The sequence below is a fragment of the Cricetulus griseus genome, chromosome 3 (genome assembly GCF_003668045.3).
Source record: "Cricetulus griseus strain 17A/GY chromosome 3, alternate assembly CriGri-PICRH-1.0, whole genome shotgun sequence".
NCBI classification, from domain to species: Eukaryota; Metazoa; Chordata; class Mammalia; order Rodentia; family Cricetidae; genus Cricetulus; species Cricetulus griseus.
Genome location: NC_048596.1, coordinates 14,686,026 through 14,711,025, shown reverse-complemented (window position 1 = coordinate 14,711,025; position 25,000 = coordinate 14,686,026). Strand labels below are relative to the sequence as shown.

General features: G+C 47.6%; 1 protein-coding gene across 2 annotated transcripts in view; it reads left to right on the top strand.

Moving 5' to 3' along the window:
- The window catches only part of LOC100765482 (metal transporter CNNM2), a 135,645-nt gene that overhangs the window by 95,515 nt on the left and 15,130 nt on the right, over positions 1 to 25,000 (top strand). For both annotated transcript variants that reach the window (XM_027407100.2, XM_027407099.2), the window contains exons 2-5: positions 4,232 to 4,375; positions 7,587 to 7,724; positions 9,789 to 9,958; positions 22,472 to 22,565. In XM_027407100.2, coding sequence (XP_027262901.1) covers positions 4,232 to 4,375; positions 7,587 to 7,724; positions 9,789 to 9,958; positions 22,472 to 22,565 — 546 coding nt within the window. The remainder of the gene's footprint in view (positions 1 to 4,231; positions 4,376 to 7,586; positions 7,725 to 9,788; positions 9,959 to 22,471; positions 22,566 to 25,000) is intronic.

Here is a 25,000-nt window from a genome sequence, read left to right as displayed (position 1 = left end):
ACACGTCTGGCCTCGCACAGATAGGTATTTGGAAAGGGATGGTATAAGTTTTCACAACATTTGACATTATACTCAAACTCCTTTTCTTCAGTGTGGGGTGTGTGTGTTGGAGGTACTTGTTAGTGTAAGTATCTGCATTTGCCTGTGTCGAGGCCTGAGGTAGACTTTGGGTCTCTTTCTTCAATCATTTTTTACTTTTTTTTTTTGAAACGGTTTCATGGTCCTGAAGCTCATGGATGCATCCAGACAAGTAGGCTAGTTGAGTGTCAGGGGCCTGGATCTCTGCTGCCCCCAAACTGGCATTGCAGACATGTGCCACTGTGCTTAGCTTTTAACATGGTTCTGGAGCTCGATCTTCTGGTCCTGGTGCTGGCCGGGTAGGCGCCTTATTGACTGAGCCACTTGCCTAGCCCAGTGGATGTTTTGTTTCTTTGCTTTTGAGACAAGGCCTCTCAAAAGGCTGTAGCTGTCCTAAAACTGACTGTGTAGACCAGGCTGGCCCGTGTGCTAGGATTAAAGGTGTACACAGCACACTCTGCCCAGTAGAAGTTCTTACAGGTTGTCTGTGCTGTAGACCTGAAGTCCTACTGATGGGTGTTGGGGACTCTGTCCTGTTAACACTCTTTCAGAAGAATTTTGAGAAATATATGGGGAATATCCCCTCTGCAACCAATCCACACAGAACCGACTTGTTTGTCTCCTTCTTTGGGAGGTGAGATAGGGTTAGTGACTACAGGGGACCTGAGCACCGCACCTCAAGATGATCAAAGTCATGAAACACACACTGAGCAGCTGTTGTAGGCTGTAGGAGACCAGGGCAACATGGCAGCTGGACAGTGGGGTACTGGACAATGAAGCAGGAAAAAAAAATTGAAAAAAATCAGTGAAGTCCAAACAAAGTGTCTGGAGTTGAGTCATAATATATTGATGACAGTGTCTTAGTTTGACAGCTGTGTCATGGTAATGCAAGGTGTAACAGTGGGAACCCAGTGAAGAGTCTGTAGGAATTCTCATTATGGGCTTTGTGACTTTTCTGTAAGTCTAAAATTGTTTTCTTTTTTTAGTTTTGGTTTGTTTTAATTTTGTTGCGCGCGCGTGCGTGCGTGCCTGCCTGCGTGCGTGCGTGCGTGCGTGTGTGTAGAGAGAGAGAGAGAGAGAGAAAGCGCAGGTGTGTATATGCAAAATTGCTTTTTGTTTTCTTTTTTGAAACATTGTCTATGTAGCCCAGGTTAGCCCAGAACTCATGGCATTCCACCTGCCTCAGCCCTTACTCATGTTAATCTTTTTAAAGTGTGTTGTGGGGCTGGAAAGATGACAGCTCAACAGTTAAGAGAACATAATGCTCTTCTAGAAGCCTCTGGGTACACAAACTTGCCTGCATCATTGTTCTAGGGGTTCTGATGCCTTCCTCTGGCTTCCACAGACACCTGCACTCACATGCACAAACCCACATAAAAACACTCATATAAAAATAATATAAATAAACAAAACCCTTCTAAAGGTCCATTGTTCCATCTTGTACTAGGGGTTATTTATCCAAGCATAATTCTCACGTTATTGCCATAGTCAGTTGAAAAATTAGCTAGGCTGGAGAGATGGCTCAGCAGTAAAAAAAAAAAAAAAGCACTGGCTGCTCTTCCAGAGGACCTGCCTGGGTTTAGTTCCCACACTGGTTAGTTCCAGGGGTCCAACATCCTTTCCTGATCTTCATGGGCACCAGGCATACTTGTGCTACACAGACATACATGCATGCAGAGCACCCAGCACATAAAATAAAAAACATACAAATCTAAAAAGAATTGGCTCACCCAATTTTGTATATCTTTCAAAAGTTGCTGCAGCAGATTATTCATTGTTTTAAAGGTTGCTTCGTGACCACCCATCCCATCAAAGAAGTGCTTACTGAGGGCTGGGGAAATGGCTTGCTGGTTAAAATGCTGCTATGGGGCTGGAGAGATGGCTTAGTGGTTAAGAGCACTGACTGTTCTTCCAGAGGTCCTGAGTTCAATTTCCAGCAACCACATGGTGGCTCACAACCATCTGTAATGAGATCTGGTGCCCTCTGCTGGCATGCAGGCAGAAGACTGTATACGTAATAAATAAATAAAATCTTAAAAATGCCTGCTGTGAAATGATGACACCCTGGGCTTGGATCTCCAGCTCGTAGGAAGCAGGGCTTGGCAGGACATAGGGCCTGTAACACCAGCCCTGCTCTAAGGACTGACAGGCTGGCAATGTAGCCAGTCTAGCTTCAGGTTCAGCAAGATGCCTTGTCTTAAACAGTAGGAAAGTATCAATGAAGAGACGCATTTGGCCTCCATAGGCACACTCATATTTCTCGGACACACACACGCACACACACACACACACACACGCGCACACACACACACACACACACACACACACACGCGCGCGCACACACACACACACACACACACACACACACACACACACACACTAAGAAGGTATCAAAATCATGATAATGAGCTGAGCAGTGATGGCACACACCTTTAATCCCAGCAGTCGGGAGGCAGAGGCAGAGGCAGGCAGATCTCTATGAGTTGGAGTCCAGCCTGGTCTGCAGAGTGAGTTCCAAGACAGCCAGAGCTGTGGCACAGAGAAACCCTGTCTTGAAAAACAAACAACAAAAGACAAAGTCATGATGGTGGATGTGAGTTTCTTAGAATTATAATTTTCTACTGAAATTACAATTTTTTAATTATTAACATTAAATTCTGCCCATGGTTTTTCTTGATAAAGTAAGTTCACTTTGTTCATTCCCTTCAAAATGTCTACCTGTATCTAAACCTCAGTTTGTCATGTAGTCATTCTATCAACTAAAAGTGATGTTTAATGAAATCAGCTTGTCCTGCTCAATGGTAAAGCCTTAGGCTGGCATGTGTGAGGTCCTGGGTTCGTTCTACAGCACCACAAAAGGTAAAGTGTGTTGAAGGCAACTCTCAGCCAACCACACCGCACCTTTCTCTCAACACAACTGTTGTTACGTAGACTGTGTTGTGTGTCCCAGGTCGTCAAGAAGAATGCCCATACTGCTGTGGTGAGGACCTTCCGAGAGACAGGGCCTCTCCCCTCCTACTGCGGTGTGTGCTGGTGGGTAGTGAGGGTGCTGCTTATTTCCGTGGTGGCATTCTGGAACAAGCAAGGAGTCTCTGCACTGTGGTCCAGAATCTGCACAGTGGAGAAGGCCAGTGACATTTTAGTACTTGGGAGGACATGACACTGCCTCCAGGGCCTCAGACCTCCCTGGAGATCCATGGTTGTCTCTCTCCTTTAGAGAGAACTGTTAATGCATCTCAGAGGAAGAGCTGATGGTGTCGAGTGCTATCAGGAAGCAAAGAGCTAGCTAGGTACAGGGCAGCCTGTGGACAACGGTACTACTCAGTATCACTTCAGTGGCTCAGGAAGCCTGGTCCATTTGATTGTGGCATTGACAGCACTGTTAAATGCTGAAATGTAGATTTTAATACCTCACTATCTAATTTTTCTGCAAATAAAAAAAAAATGCTGTCAGGGGAACTGTGGACCATAGCTCTATGAATAAAGGGCTCTGCTACACAAATGTTAGGAACTGAGTTCAAATCCCTAGCATCCATATAAAAAAACAAGGTACGAGGGCTAGGAAGATGTCTCAGTAAGTAGGCAGTGTTTGCTACATAATCATGAAGACTGGGGTTCAGATCCTCAAAGCTTGTATACAAGTTGGGCAGGCATGGTGGCCTCCAGCGGCAGAGACGGGAAACCTGGGGAACCAGCCATATTCTGTGAACTCTGGGTTTAGTGGGAGACCTTGCCCCAGTAAAGTAAATAGTGATGGAGGAGGCTGCCTGATGTCAACTTCAGGCCTTCACACACATATGTGCCCACACACATGCAAGCAGACACAATACACATATCATACATATGTGCACATGCAAATGAAAGAGAATGCCAGGTACAGCGATGTGTGCTTTTTAACCACAGCTCTGGGAAGGTGGAGACAGGAGGAGGGATCCAGGGGTCCTCACTGGCCAACCAACTCGGAGAATCAGGTAGAGAGCTTGTCTCCATAAGTAATTTGGAGAGTGATGAGGAGGACAGCCAGTGCTTGACCTGGCAGAGCGATAGAACATACAAGGCCTGAGTTTGCTCCCCTGCTGTTCATAAGGTGTCTGAGGAGCCTGCTAAGGAACCTGGAAAATGACCTCTGCAACTTTGTCTTCTGTCTTTAAAGGTAAATCTCACCTGGCCATTGTGCAGCGAGTGAACAACGAGGGGGAAGGGGACCCGTTTTACGAAGTTCTAGGAATTGTCACCTTGGAAGATGTGATTGAAGAGATCATCAAATCTGAAATCTTGGATGAGACAGACCTGTACAGTAAGTGACAGTGTCTGTGTGGCCCAGGACTCTCGGTGCTGCCAGCCCACCATTTAAATACTTCTCCCCGGTGTTGGGCCCTCTGTTATAATTACACAGTGTGCGTGCAGGTTGAGTGTTGCCTCTCAGTGTCACATGGTGCCGTCACAAAGTGGAAGAAGAGGCGGATCGGTGACAGTGAGTGCAGCTTCTCCTCCATAGGCAGCTTCTCTTCCATAGGCAGCTTCTCCTCCATAGGCAGCTTCTCCTCCGTAGGCAGCTTCTCCTCCGTAGGCAGCTTCTCCTCCGTAGGCAGCTTCTCCTCCATAGGCAGCTTCTCCTCCATAGGCAGCTTCTCCTCCATAGACAGCTTCTCCTGGCCATGGTTTCACACCCAAGACAGGAAACTGTTGTCTGTCGGTTTTTTAGACAATTTTACATCCTTCTTCGCTGGCAAAGTGTTTTTGAATAATTTTGTTTCTCCTTACATTTATAATTCACATATTTAACAAGAGAATTTGTTTAGTTAAATTGGTAGATGGGACACAGCTTTGGCTCTCAGTGATGTGTGCAATAAGAATGCCCGAGCTGTGGAGACCGCTCAGGTGGTAGAGTGATTGCTGTGCAAGCATAGGGTGTGGCTTGCAAGCACCCACATAACAGTTGGGGATGGTGTTGGTGCCAATGATTCCAGTGCTGGGAGGCAGAGGCTCAGAAATGTTGAGGGGTGGTGACTCCTCCAGCCAGTTGGTGAGCTCTAGGCTCAGTAAGATACCCCCTTTCCCAGATAAGCAAGTAAACACGGGAGGCAGCACAGGCTGAGCACATGCGACCTCTACCCTCCAACAACGCATGCTCAGGTACATACACCATGCCCGCGTACACACAGAGAATATGGCTTTCTTGTTGTCTGCTTCATGACCTTCTTAAAGGGCAGATGGGAATGTGAGAGTGTAAATCAGGCAGGGGCAGTCGCAGCCGTGAACTTGGCCTCTGAGCGTTGGATCTGCACTGTCTCAGTGGCACGCACAACTGGTGCTCTGCACAAGGGGACCCAGCCTCACCCCCCTCTATCAGATGAGTCTCTCTTTTTAAGTCTCTCTATTTTATGTACGCGGGTTTCACCCGCACATGTGCATCACTTGCATGCAGTACCCAACAGCGCCAGAAGAGGGCACTAGATCACCTGGGACCAGAATGACAGATGGTTGTGGGTGCTGGGAATTGAAGATCAGCCAGTGCTCCTAGCCTCTGAGGCGCCTCTCAGCCCCATATGAGGTTCTTTGAAAAGTTAATCATGCCAATGTGATCCTGTGATCCTGTACAATGTATGTGAGCCCACACGTGTGGAAGTTAGCAGAGAGCAGGTGCGGGGAGCATCCCCCCCCATACAGTTCTAAGCTCCAGCTCAGGTTGCTAAACTGTGGGACAAGTATTTCACCCACTGAGCCATGTCACTGGCCCGTTTCATTCAGATGGAATGTGTATCTGTATATTTCTGTTTACCCTGGGGTAGCACTTGCCATTGGGAAGACAATATAAATGCTTATCAAATCTTAGATTTTCTTTTTATGGAAATGTTACTAAATGTTACTAAGCCCCCAGTGAGGGGACTCAGTTTGTGGAGAAGTGTTGCATGTCATGACCTCTTGGTATGAAAGGCTGAACTTGAGGGTTAGTCTCTATCTAGGTGAGGTCAGCCACAATAACAGCTACTTACCATTAGAGAACTTTTTAAAGTTTTATATGGACTTATACTTTCCAATTTTCAAAATATCTTGAGACAGGAGTGTAGAACCCTCACAGAAGGCCAAGTCATTGACTTTTTAACCCTGGACAAGAGATGGAATGGTGATTCCGACCCTGGGGGGCAGAGACAACAGTTGGAACCTTGTCCTTTATTGTTCTGTTTTCTTTCTTTCTTTCTTTCTTTCTTTTTGAGGAAGTGATATTTGAGATGGAGTTTCACACTATAGCCCAGGCTAGCTTTGACCATATAATTCTCCTTCCTTAGCCCAGGCTAGCTTTGACCATATAATTCTCCTTCCTTAACCCAGGCTAGCTCTGACCAATATAATTCTCCTTCCTTAGCCCAGGCTAGCTTTGACCATATAATTCTCCTTCCTTAGCCCAGGCTAGCTCTGACCAATATAATTCTCCTTCCTTAGCCCAGGCTAGCTTTGACTGTATAATTCTCCTTCCTTAGCCCAGGCTAGCTCTGACCATATAATTCTCCTTCCTTAGCCCAGGCTAGCTCTGACCATATAATTCTCCTTCCTTAGCCCAGGCTAGCTCTGACTGTATAATTCTCCCTCCTTAGCCTTCCTTCTGAGGACTGGGGTTACAAGTGTACCCCATTATACACAGCTGCGGTCTTGTCACATTGGGTTTTTCTTTATCAGCACTTACTCTGGAAAAAAAAAATGGCTTTGTTGGAGATCCCTTCTAGATCAGGGGTTGGCAAACCATAGCCCATGAGTGCCTGCCACCTGATTTCATATATGTCCTACAAGGCAGCAGTGGCCTTTCATGATGATTAATGACAGAAAAAAAAAATCCAATAGGAGAATAATTACTTTGACTTGTAGAAATTAAACAAAAAGTGAAGTTTCCCTAAAGCATGGCTGTGCAGGTTCGCTTGCCCATGGTTGCTTTTGAAGAGGAGCAGCTCTGAGTCAGCAACAAAAGCTGGAGCCTGAGTACTTCCTCTCTGGCCTTTTCCAGAGGAGGCTGGTTCATTCCTCCTGGGTCACCCCCATGATTGCCTGACCTTGACCATCTCATAGTCTGGGCCCGAATGAAGCAGCGGTGATGAGCAGGCGTTCCTGGAAGGAGACTTGTTCTTCTTGAGGAATCTCTTCCATGTTTATTTTCTTTCACCTGAGGCTGAGAGGCCCTCTACAAGGCACAGACAACTTCCCTCAGGTGTAGCCTGTGGCAGTTCTTCCCCTGGAGTGGTTTGGTAGCACTTGAGGCCAGTTTGCTGCTATGTGATTCTGTGTGCTCCTTGTGGGGTTTGTCGTGTCTGCTCAGTCAGTCCCACAGGGCCTCTCTAAGGCAGAACAGTTTCCCGCTGTGCCTTACTGTGGACCCAGGAGTGCTTGTGCTCTCTGCCTGGCCCACTGGTCTCTGGAGAGATCAAAACAGTGTGTTTTGCGTCTTTTATCGATAAAGGGCCCTGATTTTGTTTTTTTGTTTTGTTTTGTTTTTTCTTTCCTCATTCCCCTCTCAGCTGACAACAGAACAAAAAAGAAAGTGGCCCACCGTGAAAGAAAGCAAGATTTCTCTGCCTTTAAGCAGACGGATAGCGAGATGAAGGTTAAAATATCACCGCAGCTTCTCCTGGCCATGCACCGTTTCCTAGCAACAGGCAAGTGTGCTTATCACAGTATGAGATCTGCAGGCCCTGGAGCCTTCCTCACCATGCTGACTGTGGGGGGCTGGGGGTGGGGGCTGGGAAATGGGGTGACAAGTAATGCCACTTTGTGTTTTGTTTTTTGTTTTTGTTTTTGTTCTGTTTGTTTTGTTCTCTTTAAATTCTCTCCTCTCCTGTGTTCAGTGTCGGCATGAACCCTCTGAGACATTTGCCAGGGGTGGACCAGTAACTTAAAATTGGTCTGAAAGGTAAGGATGAATGTTAGTGCCACACTGCATGTGTACGGTAGGCCAGGTCATCTACTTCCAGCTAAGCCCCACGGGTGAGCCAGCTGGCGGAGTAGGCTGACAGTGCAAACCAGGCACCACCTCGTTTGATTGGACAGTTGAGTAATTCTCTCTTCAGCTTGCCTTGGAAGAACAGTTGGACACCAGTGGTAACGCAGGTGCTAAAACTCACAAAGAAAAACAGACATGCAGAATTAAATCCTTATTGTTTATGGTTTTGATGAAATGAAAGATCTTTCAAGTTTGGCCTGATTTCTTGGTGGCTTCAAGTCAGATTGTTAACTTGGGTCCCATCCAGAGGCAAGTGTTCACATAGTTAAAGCCACCAGGCCAGCCAGCACTGCCTGCTTCCAAGTGGTCAAGGGTGAAAGACCTAAGAGACTGGCTAACCCTCTCACATCCCCAAACAGTCCTCTAAGGTGAAGGGTTAGCTCTGTTGGCCAGGGGAAGTGTGAGAAAAATCTGGAAGCTCCCAGAGGCTTGCAGAAGACATCTGTTTCCAAGATGGGCCAGTAAGTTTCAGCCACATGCAGTGTGCTTATACAAATGCCCTGAAAGGTCAGCAGCAACACGTGGCAGGATGTCACCTACTGTCAGAGACATGGGCATGCTAACTTCACATTTGTGACATGGGAAAGTGTCCATGACTTCCTGTTTAGTAGGAACCCCTGGATATCAGAGTATGTGTATGCCAAGACCACACTTGTGGTTCTGTGTGTACACACACAGACACACAGACACACAGACACACACACACACACACAGACACACACACGTACACAGGCACACACACACACACACACACACACACACACACACACACACACGTACACAGGCACACATGTACATAGGCACACATGCCTAGGCAAAGCACTGGAAAGAAATACTCACCAAATTACTCTGAATCCAAGCAGTCAGCTTACAGATGATTTTTATCTTCTTTATTTTTCTGTATTTTCCAAATTCCCTGCAATGTGCTGTCTTAAGTATGAAAAAGTCACAGACGGGAATCCAGAATCTGTAGCTTTTATGTACAGCATCTAATTTACAACATTGTGCTATGATTCTCTTCCTACTCTGGTCCCATTGTTGCTCACTGTGGAAGAACCACACTTAAAACTCAGTGTTACCCTACTCTGCCTCTGAGAGACCACGAAGTCCACATTTCCGATAGCACCCCAGAGTCAGCAGCTTTGACTTCCCTGTTATTTTCAATGAAGTGACTGTCTTTGTCGGTGCCAACCATTTCCTTTTTCGTTGGCAAGTCAGAGTGCATGTTGGTGTGTGCACGGCCTTGCTTTTATTCTGAATCTCTCCCTCAGTGGTCCCTGCAGTTCCTCAGGAAGAGCAGTGTGGGAGAGCAGCAGGTGGAGCCCAGGCCTATGCACTGGCACTAACCCCCAACCCTCACTGCTTCCCGTCCGTCCGTCCGTCCGTAGTTCCTCCCTTGGCTGTTGGTGAACAGCCAGACTGTTGTGGCTTGTGCTGAAGAGTGTCCTGACTCAAGGAGGGAGTCTGCTACTGAATCAATCAGAGGTGTAGGGCACTCACAAGAGACAGAAACCAATGGCAGGTTGAAAAGGAAAGATTAAAAAGGACCAGACATGAGTGTACCACTGTTGTAATTTCTCCCAGGTAATCTGACCCCAGTGGATCACCAAACGGAAGTCTGGTTCATCCGTGTTTCCCGTGTCGCCAAGTGTTCTCCCGATCTGAGCACCTCAGTTGCCCTTCTTTGAAGTGTAATGTCAAGTTGTGTTTATGTCTATAGAAGTAGAAGCGTTTAGCCCATCCCAGATGTCAGAGAAGATCCTCCTCAGGCTGCTAAAGCACCCCAATGTCATCCAGGAGCTGAAGTATGACGAGAAGAACAAGAAGGCCCCCGAGTGCTACCTCTACCAGCGAAACAAGCCTGTAGACTACTTTGTTCTCATTCTGCAGGTCAGGAGTCACTCCATGCTTGCTTGCCCCGAGTACCCACATTTTCTGCTCTCAGGAGGCCTGGGGTGTGTGTTTATAAGGGGGGCGTTTGGTCTCTGCTTACAGAGCTGGATGAGCTATGAGGTGGCGCCACTCCTTTTGTGTCTAAATTAAAGGGCGCTTCTTGCTTTGCTGCTGTGCCGAGTCAGCCAAGTGAAGAGAATGCCATTGCTGACTTCTGAAGTGTTGGTACTGTGCCTGTCCCTGTCCAGGACTTGGTGGACCTTTGAAATGTATTGTTCTGGGTTCCTTGGGTTCTCTTTATAGCCTCTTTTCTTTTGTCCATTCTCATTAGGGCTTGGTCTTTGACAGTAACCAAGACACGCTGTAGGCTCTCTTCTGTTATCACCATATCTTAATATCTGTCCCAGAAACACCATGAACCCCCTCCATGTATTGTTCATGTTGCTGGTTACTAACCAGACTGTTTGCTAGGGGCTGGTGTGATAATGACACTCCTTTAAAGTAGTGGGAATTAATAGTGACCAGAGCCTCCTCACTAACGGACACAATCCCAAACGTGGTGGTGAGGCCATTGTTCCCACCCCTCTTTGAGGACTTGTGATGTCACAGTTGCCTTGGCTACCCTGAGCCAAACCTTAGTTTTGTGGACTTTTCTGTCCCTTCAGTAGCAAGTCACTTTTCCAGAACTCCTTTTGTACAGGGACACTAACTGCTTGAGCCCCGTCAGTTTTTGTAGCTACTTCCTGCATATAAACTGGAGTTATGGAATGCTGAATTAGTACTTGGCAGGCCCTAAACTTTATGTGAGTTCAGCAAGACCCCAGTTACTTCAGAGGATGAAGAAAGTTGTTCCCTGCCGTGTAGGTATCAGGAACTCAGGCAGATGTGTGGTCATATGACTGCTGGTATTTGGAGACAAGTGACAGGAAGAAAGACCCCTGGGACATCTGCTTACAGCCACTGCCTCGTAGGCCGTCTCAGAAACATTTTTAAAGATTTGTTTTTTGTTTTGTGTGCATTAGTGTTTTGCCTGCACGTAATGTCTGTGCACCAATGTGTGCCTGGTGCCTACAGAAGCCAAAAGAGGGCATCAGGTCTCCTGGAACTGGCATTACTGAGTTTGTGAGCCACCATGTGGGTGCTGGGAACTGAATCCAGGTCTTCTGCAAGAGCAGCCCGTGCTCTTGTCTGCTGAGGGTGTTGACTCCCCAAAGACTTACACATGGTTGTGAGCCGCTGCTGTGGGTGCTGGGAACTGAACTCAAATTCTCTGAAAGAACAGTGCCTGAGCCATCTTTCCATCCAATTAATATTTCTTACAGATTTTTTAAAAATGTATGTGTTTGTGTCAGTTCTTAAAAAAAAAAATTACTGTCACCTAAAGATTGTGTTTCTCAATGGAGTCAGAGCTAGTTTGAAAACCAGATTATTAGGAAGTACTCACACAACGGAGCCAGTCATATACAACCAGGCAGGTGAGGGAACATGCATGTGACCCTCATATTTAAAGCCTTGCTACGTCACTCTGACCACACCCAAGTGGGCGTGGACAGCATTTCCCTCTACAGTCACCAGGTGGTAGTGGCACCTGCTTCTAATCCCAGCACTCAGAAGGCAAAGGCAGGCGTATCTCTGTGAGCCTGGGGCCAGCCTGGTCTACATACAGAGTGAGTTCCAGGACAGCCAGAACACAGAGAAACCCTGTCTCAATGCCCCACCCCAGAAAAAGTATTGTCTATATGTTCATTAGTGATGGAGAGGGGCGCACATTCGGAAGCCAAGGATAACTTTTGGAGTCAGCTTTCTCCTTCCACTTTACATGAGTTCAAGGGCTCATGCCACCAGCCTTACTCAGCAAGTGCTTTTACAGAGAGTCATCTCAGAAGCCCCAAACCATCAATTATAAAATAAGCTTTATAGGAATTTGGGGCTGGAGGGATGGCTCCGTGGTTTAGAGCACTTGATACTTTTGCAGAGAACCTGGCTTCAGTTCCCAGCACCCACATGGTGGCTCCCTGGGGATTCAATGCCTTCTTCTGATCTCCTCGGGCATCAGGCATGCGTGTGGTGTGGGCACGTACATGGAGACAGACATTCATATACATAAATACATCATTAAAAAGTTTTAGGAGGAGCTGGGCTGTGGCTCAGTGGCCAGGGTATACAAGACCCTGAATTCAGTCCCCTGCAGTGTGCAAGCCAGGCATGGTGGCATATAATCTCAGCAGCAGGGAGATGGGGCAAGGAGGACCAGGTAAATGGCCACCCTGGGTTACACAGCAAGTGAAGGTCAACCTAGGATGCACGAGACCCTGTCTCAAACATATAGACAAACCAACATATTTTGGAAAAGGGAGATTATACTCCTTTTTATTTATAAGGAAGACATTTAGTGCATGAGTGATAGGTCATTTAGACATATCTACCTGTGCCTGAATATCTTTGCATGTTAGATATGGTGGCTTGTTTGTTGAGCTGATATCATGAGTTTTGAAAGTAGTATGTGTGGGTGATGAACAGAGCTATGGGGGTACTTATGTTGCAGGCATTGGTAAAATCCGTGCTCTTGCAAACTAGCCAGTTATCCAAGGTACCAGAGAATAACAGGACAAAATACCATGCCACCCTCGGTCAATCTGGCAGAGCTGTCATCTTTTGCCAAGTACCTAAAATGCTGCCACCCCAGCACAGTGCATGCCAGGTTATTGAGCATGCTGTCTGCATTTCATGCAGCCAGAGGAAAGCAGCAATACCACCTCTCTGCTCGCCTGGGTGCATCAAGATTATCTTCTGCATCTCTAGAAAAACTCAAGTGATTGATTTGGAAACTAGAATTACATTGTAGAAATACATCGTTTTAATCTTATTTGGAAAAGGCCCTTATGTAGCCTAGGCTGGGCTTCAAGCTTCCTAACTCTGTTCAAATGAAGGTGACCTTGACCTTTTTTCTAAATATGTATCTGGTATGCACATTTTTGGCGCTTGTGTGCCAAGCATATGTACACATGTTAACGTGCTTGTAGAGCTCTGAGGTTCATATTGGGAATCATCTTCTGTTGTTCTTCTTCTTATTCACTGAAGCAGGGGCACTCACACAAATGGCTAATCTTGCTGGCCAGCTAGCCCTGTGTCTCCCTTCTGGGGCTGGGATAGAGGTGGGCCACCACACCCAGCTGGCATTGATGTCGGTTTCTGGGGCCTTCATGGTTGGGCAACAAGTGCTCAACTTTCAAAGTGTCTCCTTCCCTGAGCTTGAACCTCAGATCCTTTGCCTTTACATCCTCAGTGCTGGGTTTCTGTTTGTACCTGCTTCCCTGGTTCTGGAACCAGGCCCAGGGCTTCGAGCATGCTTAGCAAGTGCTCTGCCAACTGGGTTGCCTCTCTTTGCCCATCACTTAAATTTTTAGTTTAAGTCCCATATTAAATAAAATTCAGTGTATTCAAAGAAATGATTTAAGTGAATCTAATTAAAAGAATATTTTGTCACATATAACAAAATGTAAATTATATATGAATAAAAAAGTAGACTTTTAAAATGTTAACAGATTTTAATAAGGGAGATGGTAAGAGCATAAGTCACAGTGAAATCTGTACTGGTTCGACATGTTTTAAATGACTTCAAGAACCATGTACCTAGAAGTAGAACTGTGGCAGGGACCATAGCACACTTGGTAGAGGGCTTGCCCAGTAAGTGAGGGCCTGAGTTCCTCCCCAGAACCCCAAGTAAAGAGTTGAGTGCTTGGTGGTGAGTGTGTAATCCCAGCACTGGGGCTGTGGACCAGGTGGGTCCCCGAATGGCAGAGAGTGTGTGATTCCGGTACTATGGAGGCAGACACATGTGGGTCCATGGGGCTCTTTGGCCAGACAGTGTAGCCCAAGCTATGAGCCCCAGACCAATGAGAGACCCCATCTAAAACACCAGGAGGGCACAGCTTAAAGAACACCACCTCTGCTCACAGCTGCACAGACGTGTGCACGCCATGGTGCCTGTGGGGTCTGTGCTCTTCTACCACGCTGGTTTCAGAATCCAACTATAATCCTCAGGTGTGATGGCAAGTGCCTGTACCTCTTGGGCCATTTTCCGGGCCCCAAAGGCATCATAATTACAATGGTGGTGTTTTCCCATCAGCATACCAAGAACACGTAAACAGTAATTTTAAATTATGTAACCAGTAAAATAAAATTAAGATTTAGAGATAGGCAAAATAAAAGCCAGAGAAATACTCTTTTTGGAGGGTTATTTTGCTTTTCTGGGGCAGAATATTGTGTAGTGTCACACTGGCCTCAAACTTGCTGTGTAGGCAAGGATGACTTTGACCTCTTGACCCTCCTGTCTTTACCCCCAAGTACGGGGAACACAGATACGAACCACTGCAGTTTATATGTGACTCATAAAAAGGTCATCCTGTGTCCCAGTACATATTACAGTAAATATAAAAAGACGGGTTTCATAAAACTTCGTGGGTAGATCATGACAAATTAGGAATAAAATACTGCACCGTGGTGTGTATGCTCGGGCTGCACTCTGTTGGTAGAGTTCATGCCTTCATGCCTAAAGCACTGGGTTTGGTCCCCAGCACTGCTCAAATGAGTGTGGTGGTGCACACTGTAATCCCTGCACCGAGGAGCAGAGGCAGGAGTCAGAAGTTCCAGGTCATTCTCAGCTACATACTGAGTTTGAGGCCAGCCTGAACTGTGTGAATCCTGCCTCTTTCAAAAAGAAAAGTCTCTGAAATATGAAATTAAGCTTTTTAGTTTCCAACTTGAAGTAACATTTTATACCTTGATGTATAGTTATATGATAAAATGCATGACTGAAAAGATCAGTGAATATAATCTCATTTGTAAAGTGGATCACAATATGGAGTCAGGTTTAGATTATAAAGGCAGTTTATTTAGGAAAACACTACTCACACAGATCCGCCTAGACAGGCGGCGGGGAGCAAGGGAAGAAGGGGCTCCACGTGCACCCCCTGGCTCTTAAACCTTTCCCCACTTCACTCTGACCACGCCCAAGCATCACCTGTCTCCAGCCCCAAGCAGGTGTGGCCAGGATTTTCCCCTGCACAGTTGTGTGGAAGAAACTAAAATTTCACTGTTCTTCCACAGAAGCCCCCCCAGAGCTCTGGGGACCCACTGCTCACTGTCCCACACCTGGCTGGTTACAGATGTGCAAGCGGCACCTGGCTGGTTACAGATGTCCCACACCTGGCTGGTTACAGATGTGCAAGCGGCACCTGGCTTTTGCTGGGGGTCAAACCCAGGCCCACAAGCTTTCTGCAAGCACGTTAGGACTGAGCCCTCTCCCCAGCTTCTCTCTCTAGTTTTCATTACAAATCATTATCTAAATTTTCTGTACAGAGCAGTGGAGCTCACATTTCTTCTTGTGAATGTGCATGTTTTGACCGTTTCCATCTTCAGGGGACTCCTTCCATCTCCTCTTTTCACATGTGATTTTGTTTGCTTCTGCATAGGAGAGGAAACACTTCCCCTATATAAATACATAAACAATGTATTTTTGTTATGTTTTTTCAAGACAAGGTTTCTCTGTATGGTCCTGGCTGTCCTGGAACTTGCTCTATAGACCAGACTGGCCTTGAACTCACAGATCCTCCTACCTTTTTCTCCTGTGTGCTGGGATTAAAGGCCTGCACCACTGCTGCCCATCAAATAATGTAATTTTTAAAATAAAAACTAATGACAGGTAGTCAGAAAAGGTGCTTATAAACAGACTATATTCCCTAAATTGACAGTCTCATATATAAACCGTTGTTTTACAATACTGCCCTGGAAAACATATAGCCAATGTATTGGGAAGAAGCAGAAATTGATCACGTGTCTAAGAGACCAGGCTTGAGGCGGTAACATGAGGAAGCCTGGTGTAGCAAAGAAGTGCAAAGGTCAGGTCCGCGCTGGAGAGAGGGCTGGGCAGTTAGAGCACCGGCTGCTCTCGCAGGGGACCCAGGTTTGGTTCCCAGCACCACACGACAGCTCACAAACACCCGTAACTCCAGCTCCAGGGGATCCCACGCTCCATCCTGGCCTCCGTGGGCATGTGTGTGGCGCACATACAGGCAAACTCTCCATGTGCATAACAGAAATAAATTAACAACTGTATCGTTGTCGCTGTCGTTTACAGTCGGTGTTTTGTAGGAAGTACTGTTGGTATCGGAAGAGTAGCATATCTAAATCAGCCAATGAGAAGAGAGCACTGCTCTTCCCGGCACTTGAGGGGCGTGGCCAGTCCCAAGCAGTGAACTGAAGGCCCAGCCATTGTCTTTGCTGGGTGTTTATCAGACAGGAATTAATCTTGCTCATTTCATGTGCAAATTAATGTCCTCCCCCCTCCTCTCTCTTCAACGTCCCATTCATGACTTTTAAAAGCTTCTGGTATAGATTTTATAAAGACATTTTTGCTCTAAAATAGGTTTACTCTTTTTCAGATGACTATTTAATGCTAAGTGTGTGTTCAACTCCACCTGTCCAGTATGGTGGCCTGCTTTGCCTTAAAGGATTTGACCTCTCTAGTCCTTGGCTGCGTTTGAGCCACCCTGAATGTTCGAATAGTACACGCTGCTGTTTAACTTGTAGTGGGCATGTCTGAACTGTCTCTGTGAGGTCTGCTCCCTTCCAGTCTTTCCTGCTCAGAGCTCTGACCCTTGCTCCTGAATCCTGCAGATTTGGTTAAGTGCAGATCCCAGTGTGACAAGCTCCCTGCTTGGTACAGCAGTGATGCAACTTGGCATAGGTTGAGGTGTTTGTATAGTGTAGGCACCAGGCAAAGGGTCCACCAGATGATGAAAATGTGCATAAATTAATATTTGGTCACCATTTTTTTAAAAGTATACATTATGAAGTGAACTTGCAGAATCCCAGGCTTCAATGTGCAGCCACCAGATAGAAAGCCATGACTAAAGTTCCAGAGTCACACAGGGAGCACACAGGCATCTTTGAGAGGCAAAACCAAGAAACACCCCATGTTTGTGCTCTTAGCATCCAATTCCCTTGCTTTGTTTCCATCCCACCCCCCCTTTTTTTGTCTTTCACAAGGTCTCATACAGCCTGAGCTAGCCTTGAGTGTATTACATATTGAGTATGACGGTGAACTGCCTACACCTCCTCAGTGCTGGGTTTACAGGCATGTGCCAGGCTTTATAAGAATCAAACTCAGGCTTTGTACACGTCAGGCAAGCACCCTACCAACTGAGCCACATCCTGTCTGATGGCAGGCCCCACTGGCTGTTCTGTGACTGCAACCTGAAATGAGTGAGCAACACCTAGCCTGAGAGTGAACCAGCCAGTGGATGCTGGCCAGTGTGGGAGGAAGTCTGCAATCTGCCTCAGTCGGCCACACTAATCAATCACCTGGTCATCTACTATGTGGGTTATTGGGCCATACAGACTTGGATGGCATTGCTTTTGACTGAAGCCAGAGGTGTGGGAGCTGACTAGCACACATAGGCGCTTAGAAGTCAGAGGAAAGTGGGTGGGGCCTGTGCCTGAGTTCTTACTCAGGCAGCCATCTTGGCTTGACACTGTTATACCTTCTTCCAGAGCCTTTTAAAAACTGCCATTAACAATTATTTTTAGACCGGGCCTTCCTATGTAGCCCTGGCTGGTCTTGAACTTGTGATCTTCTTACTGAGTATTGGGATTATAGTGGTGCGCCACCATTTCCAGGTAGGCCTCCTTCCCAGCATTTCATTTACAATCAGCCCTCGCTCCTCTGAGAAAGCCTGGAGTCCATCTGTTAGACCCCCCGGAAAACTCAGGCCTCCAGGGTTTCAGCCCAGGACCGCAGTCACCCCAATCACCAGGCAGATTCGAAAGCTTGCTGCAAACTGCATGAGGCTTTATTGTTGTTTAACGAGCTAACCCCATGTTAGCTCGGGTCTTTCACCCACCCACCATGGTGGATGGCTAGCAAAGACAGTTCAAACCAGCTGCAGAGAGATCTTGTAGGACAGCATAAGGGGAGTGTCTAGGGTTACGCACAGGCTCAGGATTGGTGTGGCTCCAGGCTTGGAGGGCTTGCCCTGTGTTGATTGGCCAACTGGTTGTTATGGCCCATAGGCCCTCCCAGGGTGGTTGCTATGCTCTGCGAGTCATTGCTGTGTGCTTGTCCGTAAAGCATACCCAGAGCCATAAAGCATAGCACCACCAGCTAACTTCTGATTGGTTCCTTGCCATGAGACAGGCATCTGACCTCTTAGTGACCAAGGCAAGGTCAGACAAGCATGTGTTAACTGTCATGGCTGCCGAAATGGGGAGCTGGTCCCTTCACATCATGTCCCGTCCTGATTTTTTTTTTTTTGCAATTTTATAGAATAAACTTATGAATATTTCAAAAGTAAAATCAATAATGTAGATCCTTCCTTATATGGAAAAGTTGTATGCAGAGACACCCACTTGATTCTAAGCCATTTCCCTGCAGGGATGGCTCTCATCTCACACTGGTGAGGTTATTTGAAATGTTCTTTTTGAAACTATGGACACGTAAATGAACAGATGTCCCTGGATGTCCCTAAACCTGCCTGTCAAAAAAGCTTTCCTCTGTGGAGGGTGGCCTGGGCTGGGGGTCAGGAGCCCTGGGCAGGGAGGGCATCTTTAAATGCTAGCAAATGGAGACATAGAATACTGGAACTGTAGGGATCCTTTCCTTTGTTGTGATTTTAATTGGTTTTAGGTTTATTATTTTATGTGTATGAGTGTTTTGGTGCATATATTTCTGGGCACTGTGTGTGTGTGTGTGTGTGTGTGTGTGTGTGTGTGTGTGTGTGTGTGAGAGAGAGAGAGAGAGAGAGAGAGAGAGAGAGAGAGAGAGAGAGAGAGAGAGCGCTTGATGCCCTCGGAGGTCAGAAGATGGCATCCGATACCCTGGAACTGAGTTATAGATGGTTATGAGCTGCCTGTGGGCACTGGAAACCAAACCTGGGTCCTCTGCAAGAGTAGCAGTGCTCCAAACTGCTGAACGGTCTGTCTAGCCCTCTGTTGTGATTTTATTTTCATGTGTTACTTTCTTCGTTTGTTTGTTTGTTTTTCGAGACAGGGTTTCTCTGTGTAGCCCTGGCTGTCCTGAAACTCTCTCTGTAGACCAGACTGGCCTCGAACTCACAGAGACCCACCTGCCTCTGCCCCCCCCCCCCAGTACTGGGATTAAAGGTGTGTGCCATCAATGCCATTACTTTTTTTTTTTTTTTAAGGTTTTATGTATTTATTATGTATACATTCGTCTACCTGCATGCCAGCAGAGGGCACCAGATCTCATTTAAGGTGGTTGTGAGCCATCACCATGTGGTTGTCAGGAATTGAACCCAGGCCCTCTGGAAGAACAGTCAGTGTTCTTAACCGCTGAGCCATCTCTCCAGCCCCTACCATTACTTTCTATAATTTGAACACTGTTTTTCTATTTTTTTTTCTGCCAAGACTGTGCCACAGTTTGTATGTGTGGCTCAGAAGATGCCTGCAGGAGTTCGTTCTCGCCTCCATCATGCGAATCCTGGGGACCAGACTGGGGCGGTCAGGCTTGGTGGAGCCACCTTTACCTGCTGAGCCGTCTTCCTAGCCCCGGTTTCTTTTTTTGTGTGTGTTTGTTTGTTGGGAATTTCAGGTGTGCACTGTATTTTACTCATGCTCACCGTGCCCCAGACTCCTCCAGAGCCCTGTCTCCCACTTTCTGTTGTACGTTTTCATCTGTTATAATTTTGTAAGTGGTCCCTGAGAGCGGCAGTGACACTGTCACCAGTAGGAGAAAGATAAGAATGATTACAGGACGACATTTTTCACAGAGTAATTCATGTTCAGTTTGAAGGCATGTTTGTGGAAACTACGTTTTCTAAATTGGAGGGGGGCAGTTAAAATGTGTGGGTTTTTTTCTTTTTTTCTGAAATGATGGCAGTAGTAAATAATGAAATTAGAACGTGGTGGTTCATATCTGCTGCCTGTTCTTAGAGCCCAAACTGTGGGGGGCCCTGGCCTAGCGTGTCCACTGTAGCTGACGGTTGAGACTGTGGCATCCAAGAGGAGAGTAGGTAGCAGGCCCTACCCTACCCAGTGCCTGCCCTGAAGAATGTAGGGGATGGCTGTGGTCTCAGGTGTGGGTGTGGAATCTCTCTGTAGCCATTCTTGAATAGTCAGAAGACCCAACCCTGTGTCTTTGCGGGAGTCTTAGAGAGAAAACAGTTTCCAGATCTGGGGCTGTTGCCCACAAACAGCCAGAGCAGAGACTCCAAACCTCACACTGAAGTTACCCGGAGAGCTTCTGTCCTCCTACCCAGTTCACACCGCATACTGATTACCCAGAATGCAAGGATGTGGGAGCTGGGGCCGGCCTTTGGGACACTGTCACCAGGTGTGTGTCAGCCCTGTGTGCACCAAGGCTCTTCAGGGTGAGACTGTCATGGCGCCTGTGCCATGGAGTGCTCCCACCTCTACCTTCTCTAAATTCACCTCTGTCCCTGTCATTGCCTCCTTCTCTTTCTCTCTGAAGGGCCTACCCTTCAGAGATCCCTTCCTGTACCCACTGTGCCTAGCCCACCCCGCCTCTCTACTTTCCACACCAGGTAGTGCATGTGAAGGTTTTTCCCATTATTGCTTTCCACCTTATCTTTTGAGTCAGGATTTCCCACAGAGCCCAGAGCTCCTTGATTGGCTATAATGACTGACTCCAAAGATCCACCTGTGTAAATCGCTACCAGGTGCTAGGGTTCCAGATGTGATTGGCCCTTGTCTCTTACATGTGTGCTAGAGATCCAAACTTAGGTCCTCATGCTTGTTTGGCGGGCATTTCACCAACTAAGCCATCTCTTCAGCCCTCACTTTTGGGAGTATTTTCTAGCTAGGGTTTGACTCTGTAGCTCAGGTTGGCCTGGAGCTTTTGCCATGTAGACCTACCATGCTGGCCTTGAACTTGAATCTCCTCACCTCTACCTCTTGAGTGCTGGGCCTACAGGCATGTGCTACCATGCCTGGTCCTAACTCCTTACATTTTCGTCTCTTCTTCACGGCATGTTTGTTTGAAGTATTCTCTAACTAGTTTTCTGGGCTGCCTTTCACCCACTGGAGTATAGCTGGGAGGATGAGAGCTCACTCCCCAGGACTTGTAGCATCTCCTTGTAGGGCCTGGCTGCATGGCTAGGAAACTTTTGCACTTGCTCCTTTGCAGGTAGCTTTAAAATTATGGGTTGACGTGCTGAGCAGCTGAGCAGTGGAGTACTTTCCTGGCATGCAAGCACCACACAGACAAAAGTGGTCTGTATTTTAAGTTCCTTCCTTATACCAAGGGTTGACTGGGGCTAGGCGAGCCAGCATTTCCATGGGGTGAAATGCATGTATTTGTGTGTGTGCACGCAAGGTGGTGTGTGTGGAGGCATGGGTGGGTTTCTGAAGATGTGAGGTGCAAAAGGAGGGTCTCCCCAAATCCAGCATTTAATGTGCGATAACAGCGTTCACATGCGTTGGGGGGGGGGTGTTGAGAGCATGTTCCGCCTTTCCCAGCTCCTCCTTCCTGATTGTAAGAGGGACCACCTGTGTCTGCCTCCTGGAGCTTGTGAGCATTAGTGAATTCTACAGTGGGGCGCAGTGTTAGCCTGTGTGCCTACCTGCCTTCTCTTTCCCTCCCTCCTCCCTCCCTCCCTCCCTCCCTCCCTCCCTCCCTTCTTCCCTCCCTTCCTCCCTTCTTCCCTCTTTTTTGACAGTCTCAGATAGTCCAGGATGGCCTCGGACTCATCCTCCTGCCTCAATTCCCTAAATCCTGGAATTACAGGCATATGCCACCATGCCTGGTTTAATGGTTCCTTTTTAGCAAGTGGTAGCTTGCTGGTTTGCCCCTCACACCGGCTGCCCTGGGGGAGATGACATGGGTGATGCTGCATGGGCCCTTTGCTGGGAAATATCTCTTTAGCCCGGAACAGGCTGCTGAACACCTGAAGGCTGCAGGGATGGAAGAGGCTGTGGAGGAGGAGGAGGGTCTCAGGCAGGCTAGGCAGGGAGAAGAGCGGAAGCTCAGAGGAGTTCGCTTTGCTGGAGGGATACTTTCTCCGGCTGCTTCCCCCAGCAATGCCCACAGGGAGCCTGACAGGGTGTCCACTTGGATGCCCAGGGCATTGCACTTGGGGAAGAAAACAGGTCTTTGGAGCCAGTTCACACCCCCCTGTTCCATGGACACATGGCATGCCCACTCTTGATCCTGATGCTTCCCAGCTCAGGCTCCTGCTGGGGCAACCCGGAGGGTCTCTTCAGCATTTCTCTCCCCGATTCTTTTTTATTACCGAGGGCCCTTGAAGAGCTGGGATGTGAGGAAAACGTTAGGTGGGCCACAGATGCTGACCTGTCTATCATTACTTCACATATGCAGTCAAGTCCAGTTTTCCTACTGAAATTAATGTACCTTCCCCTTTATTTTCCAAAGCTTGTCTGCTTGGGATTGTGGAAGAGGAGTTTAGACAAACCCAGGAAGAACTAGCTTTATGTGCAAATCAGACTGAAAGTCCCTCCCTTTTCTCCCCACAGGGGAAAGTGGAAGTAGAAGCCGGGAAGGAAGGCATGAAGTTCGAAGCCAGCGCCTTTTCATACTACGGTGTGATGGCCCTCACAGCCTCTCCAGGTGCGTGGAAGATTTGACCCTCCTCCCGTCAGTCCTCCCTGTGCCCCGCTGATGTTCTCCTTGACGAGTACTCTAGAGACAGAAGCTCAAGTGTTTACCTTCATAGCTCTCCACACACACCCAACACAACTGTGCAGACCCCGGGTGCCCCATGAGCCCTCTCTCCCTCCTTGAACTTTGTGTAAATGGACCCACAGGGATTGCAGCGGGTTGAGTGAGGCTTCCCCCGCCCAGTGCTGTGTTCTGTGCAGTTGTGTTTCATCCCTCTTCCCTCCTGTGAACAGAGAGCTCTGCACTAGCTTCTTGTTGCCAGTAGGTGCTAGGGCAGTGTGTTGTAACTTCCCTTATTGTTTTGGCAAAATGTGTGACAAAGGCAGCTTGAGGAAGGAAGGTTTATATTATGGTTTGAGACTTTCATGGTGGGAAGACTGTGTGGCAGGGGCACGTGGCAGCTGGTGACACTGGAAGAAACGAATGCTGTGCTCACATCACTGTCTCACTCAGCCTGTGGATGGCGTCCCACACGTGTCTCCGTCCAGTTACACCTCCCTGGACATACCCTCATAGACACCAGAAGTGTGTTTCCATGGTGATTGTAAACCCAGGAGTTGGCACTTAGAATAGCCATCACAGGCTGTTTCCTGTGAAAATGCCACGTCTTCTGGGTCAGCTTCAGCACTTCCCAGGAGTTTAGTACTTCTCAGAGCATCCTCCTGCCCATTGTGGGAAGTGCTCCCATCTCCACCCAAAGTCTGAGCTGTATTTAGTAGCTGTCCTGGGGGTTTCCCGTTGCAGCTTCTTGACAATGCAACAGTTTGCTACTGTCCACCTAGAGAGTGGGCTGTTTGGGGGGGGGGATGCCATGGAGAATTGAGCGAGTTCTCTGAGATTCTGAGAGGCCTAAAGGTCACCTGTCCAGCAAAAGTGTCTGCATCCAACTCTGCTGTGTTCCCAACCCCTCTGTCTCTAGCATTGCTTGCTTGCCTTCTCCGGCCAGGAGCAGGTCAAGCAGGTAAACAGAGGTGCTGGAGTGCCACCTTGTGGCCAAAATATAAAAGAATTTTTTGGTTTTTGTTTTTTTTTAAAGCAGGGTTTCTCTGTGTACTTTTGGAGCCTGTCCTGGAACTCACTCTGTAGACCAGACTGGCCTCGAACTCACAGAGATCCGCCTTCCTCTGAGTCCTGGGACTAAAGGCATGCGCCACCCCAGCCTGGCTCTAAAAGAACATTCTGTACAAGGAGGCCGTCACAAAGCCCAAAGCTAACCATAACCCACCTTAAAGGAAGGCTATCAAACCGGGGAAACAAACCTTAACAGGGGTGGGGACCTTCAGGCAAGTCTGTCTTTGTGACATTGGTCTTCCCCTACTGTCCCACCCAGCAGTGTGATGGACGTAAGATGTTACCACTAGAACCCAGTGAACTCACTGTCCTATGCAGGTTTTACAGTCCTAAGGCCACACTGCCCCACTGTCACCACACATGGATGTCCCCAGTCTTTGTGGTAAACTTGAAGGTGATCTTCCTCTCCACTGCTTGGTGACATCGGAGAGGGGTTTGTGACTGGACGTGGAAAGACAGGGGTCACAGCTCAAGATGAAGGTTGTGTGGTGGTGAGAAAAGGCCGCTGGTGCCTCTAGTAACAAGAGAGCTGAATGGGTGCTGTGTATGCAGGGTGTTGTGACCCCTAAAATACAAAGGATCCCAGAAGGCAGAGGCAGGAGGATTGCTACAAGTTCAGGGTCAGTGTTGAGCTTTAAATCAATTAGTTCTACAAAGCAAGGCCTGTCTCAAAGGTAAAAGCAAACAGAGGGAAGCCAACAACAAAACCAAAGAGGAAATGTTACAGCACAAAAAGGGTCATCATTGGTTAGCCCCGGTTAGCAGACGTACACCTACAGGGTAGCTCTGAACAGAAGTGAGAACATCACGGTTTTGCTGAGTACTGGCTATTCAACCTAAACACTGGCTCAGCACATAGTGTAAGGAAAATCCCATTCAGAAAAAGTCAGCAAAAAGCCTGGCCTGGGGTGATGGGCACGCCTCTAGTGACAGCAGGTGGGGGAGGAGGAGGGAGGACCAAGAGTTGAGGCTAGCCTGAGCTATGTAGTGAGTTGAGGCCAGCCCTAGACTACAGGAGACCTTTAAACCAACCAAAACAACAAAGAAGCCAGCCAAGAGCCGAGTCCTCACCAGGAAGCCCCCACTGTTGGTTTCAAAGGCTGCTGTTTACTGACACTCATGACCAGGATCTGGGAGCTGTGTATTCATTGAGATGCACAATTAATACAGGTGTGGCCACATTAAGACCTGCCTGTGTCTGTTCAGGTTAGTTGTGGGCCTGGTGAAATCCATCAGCAGGTCAAGGGGCTTGTGGCCCAGCCTCATGACCTGAGTTCAAGTCCTGGCATCCACATAATGGAAAGAAAGAACGG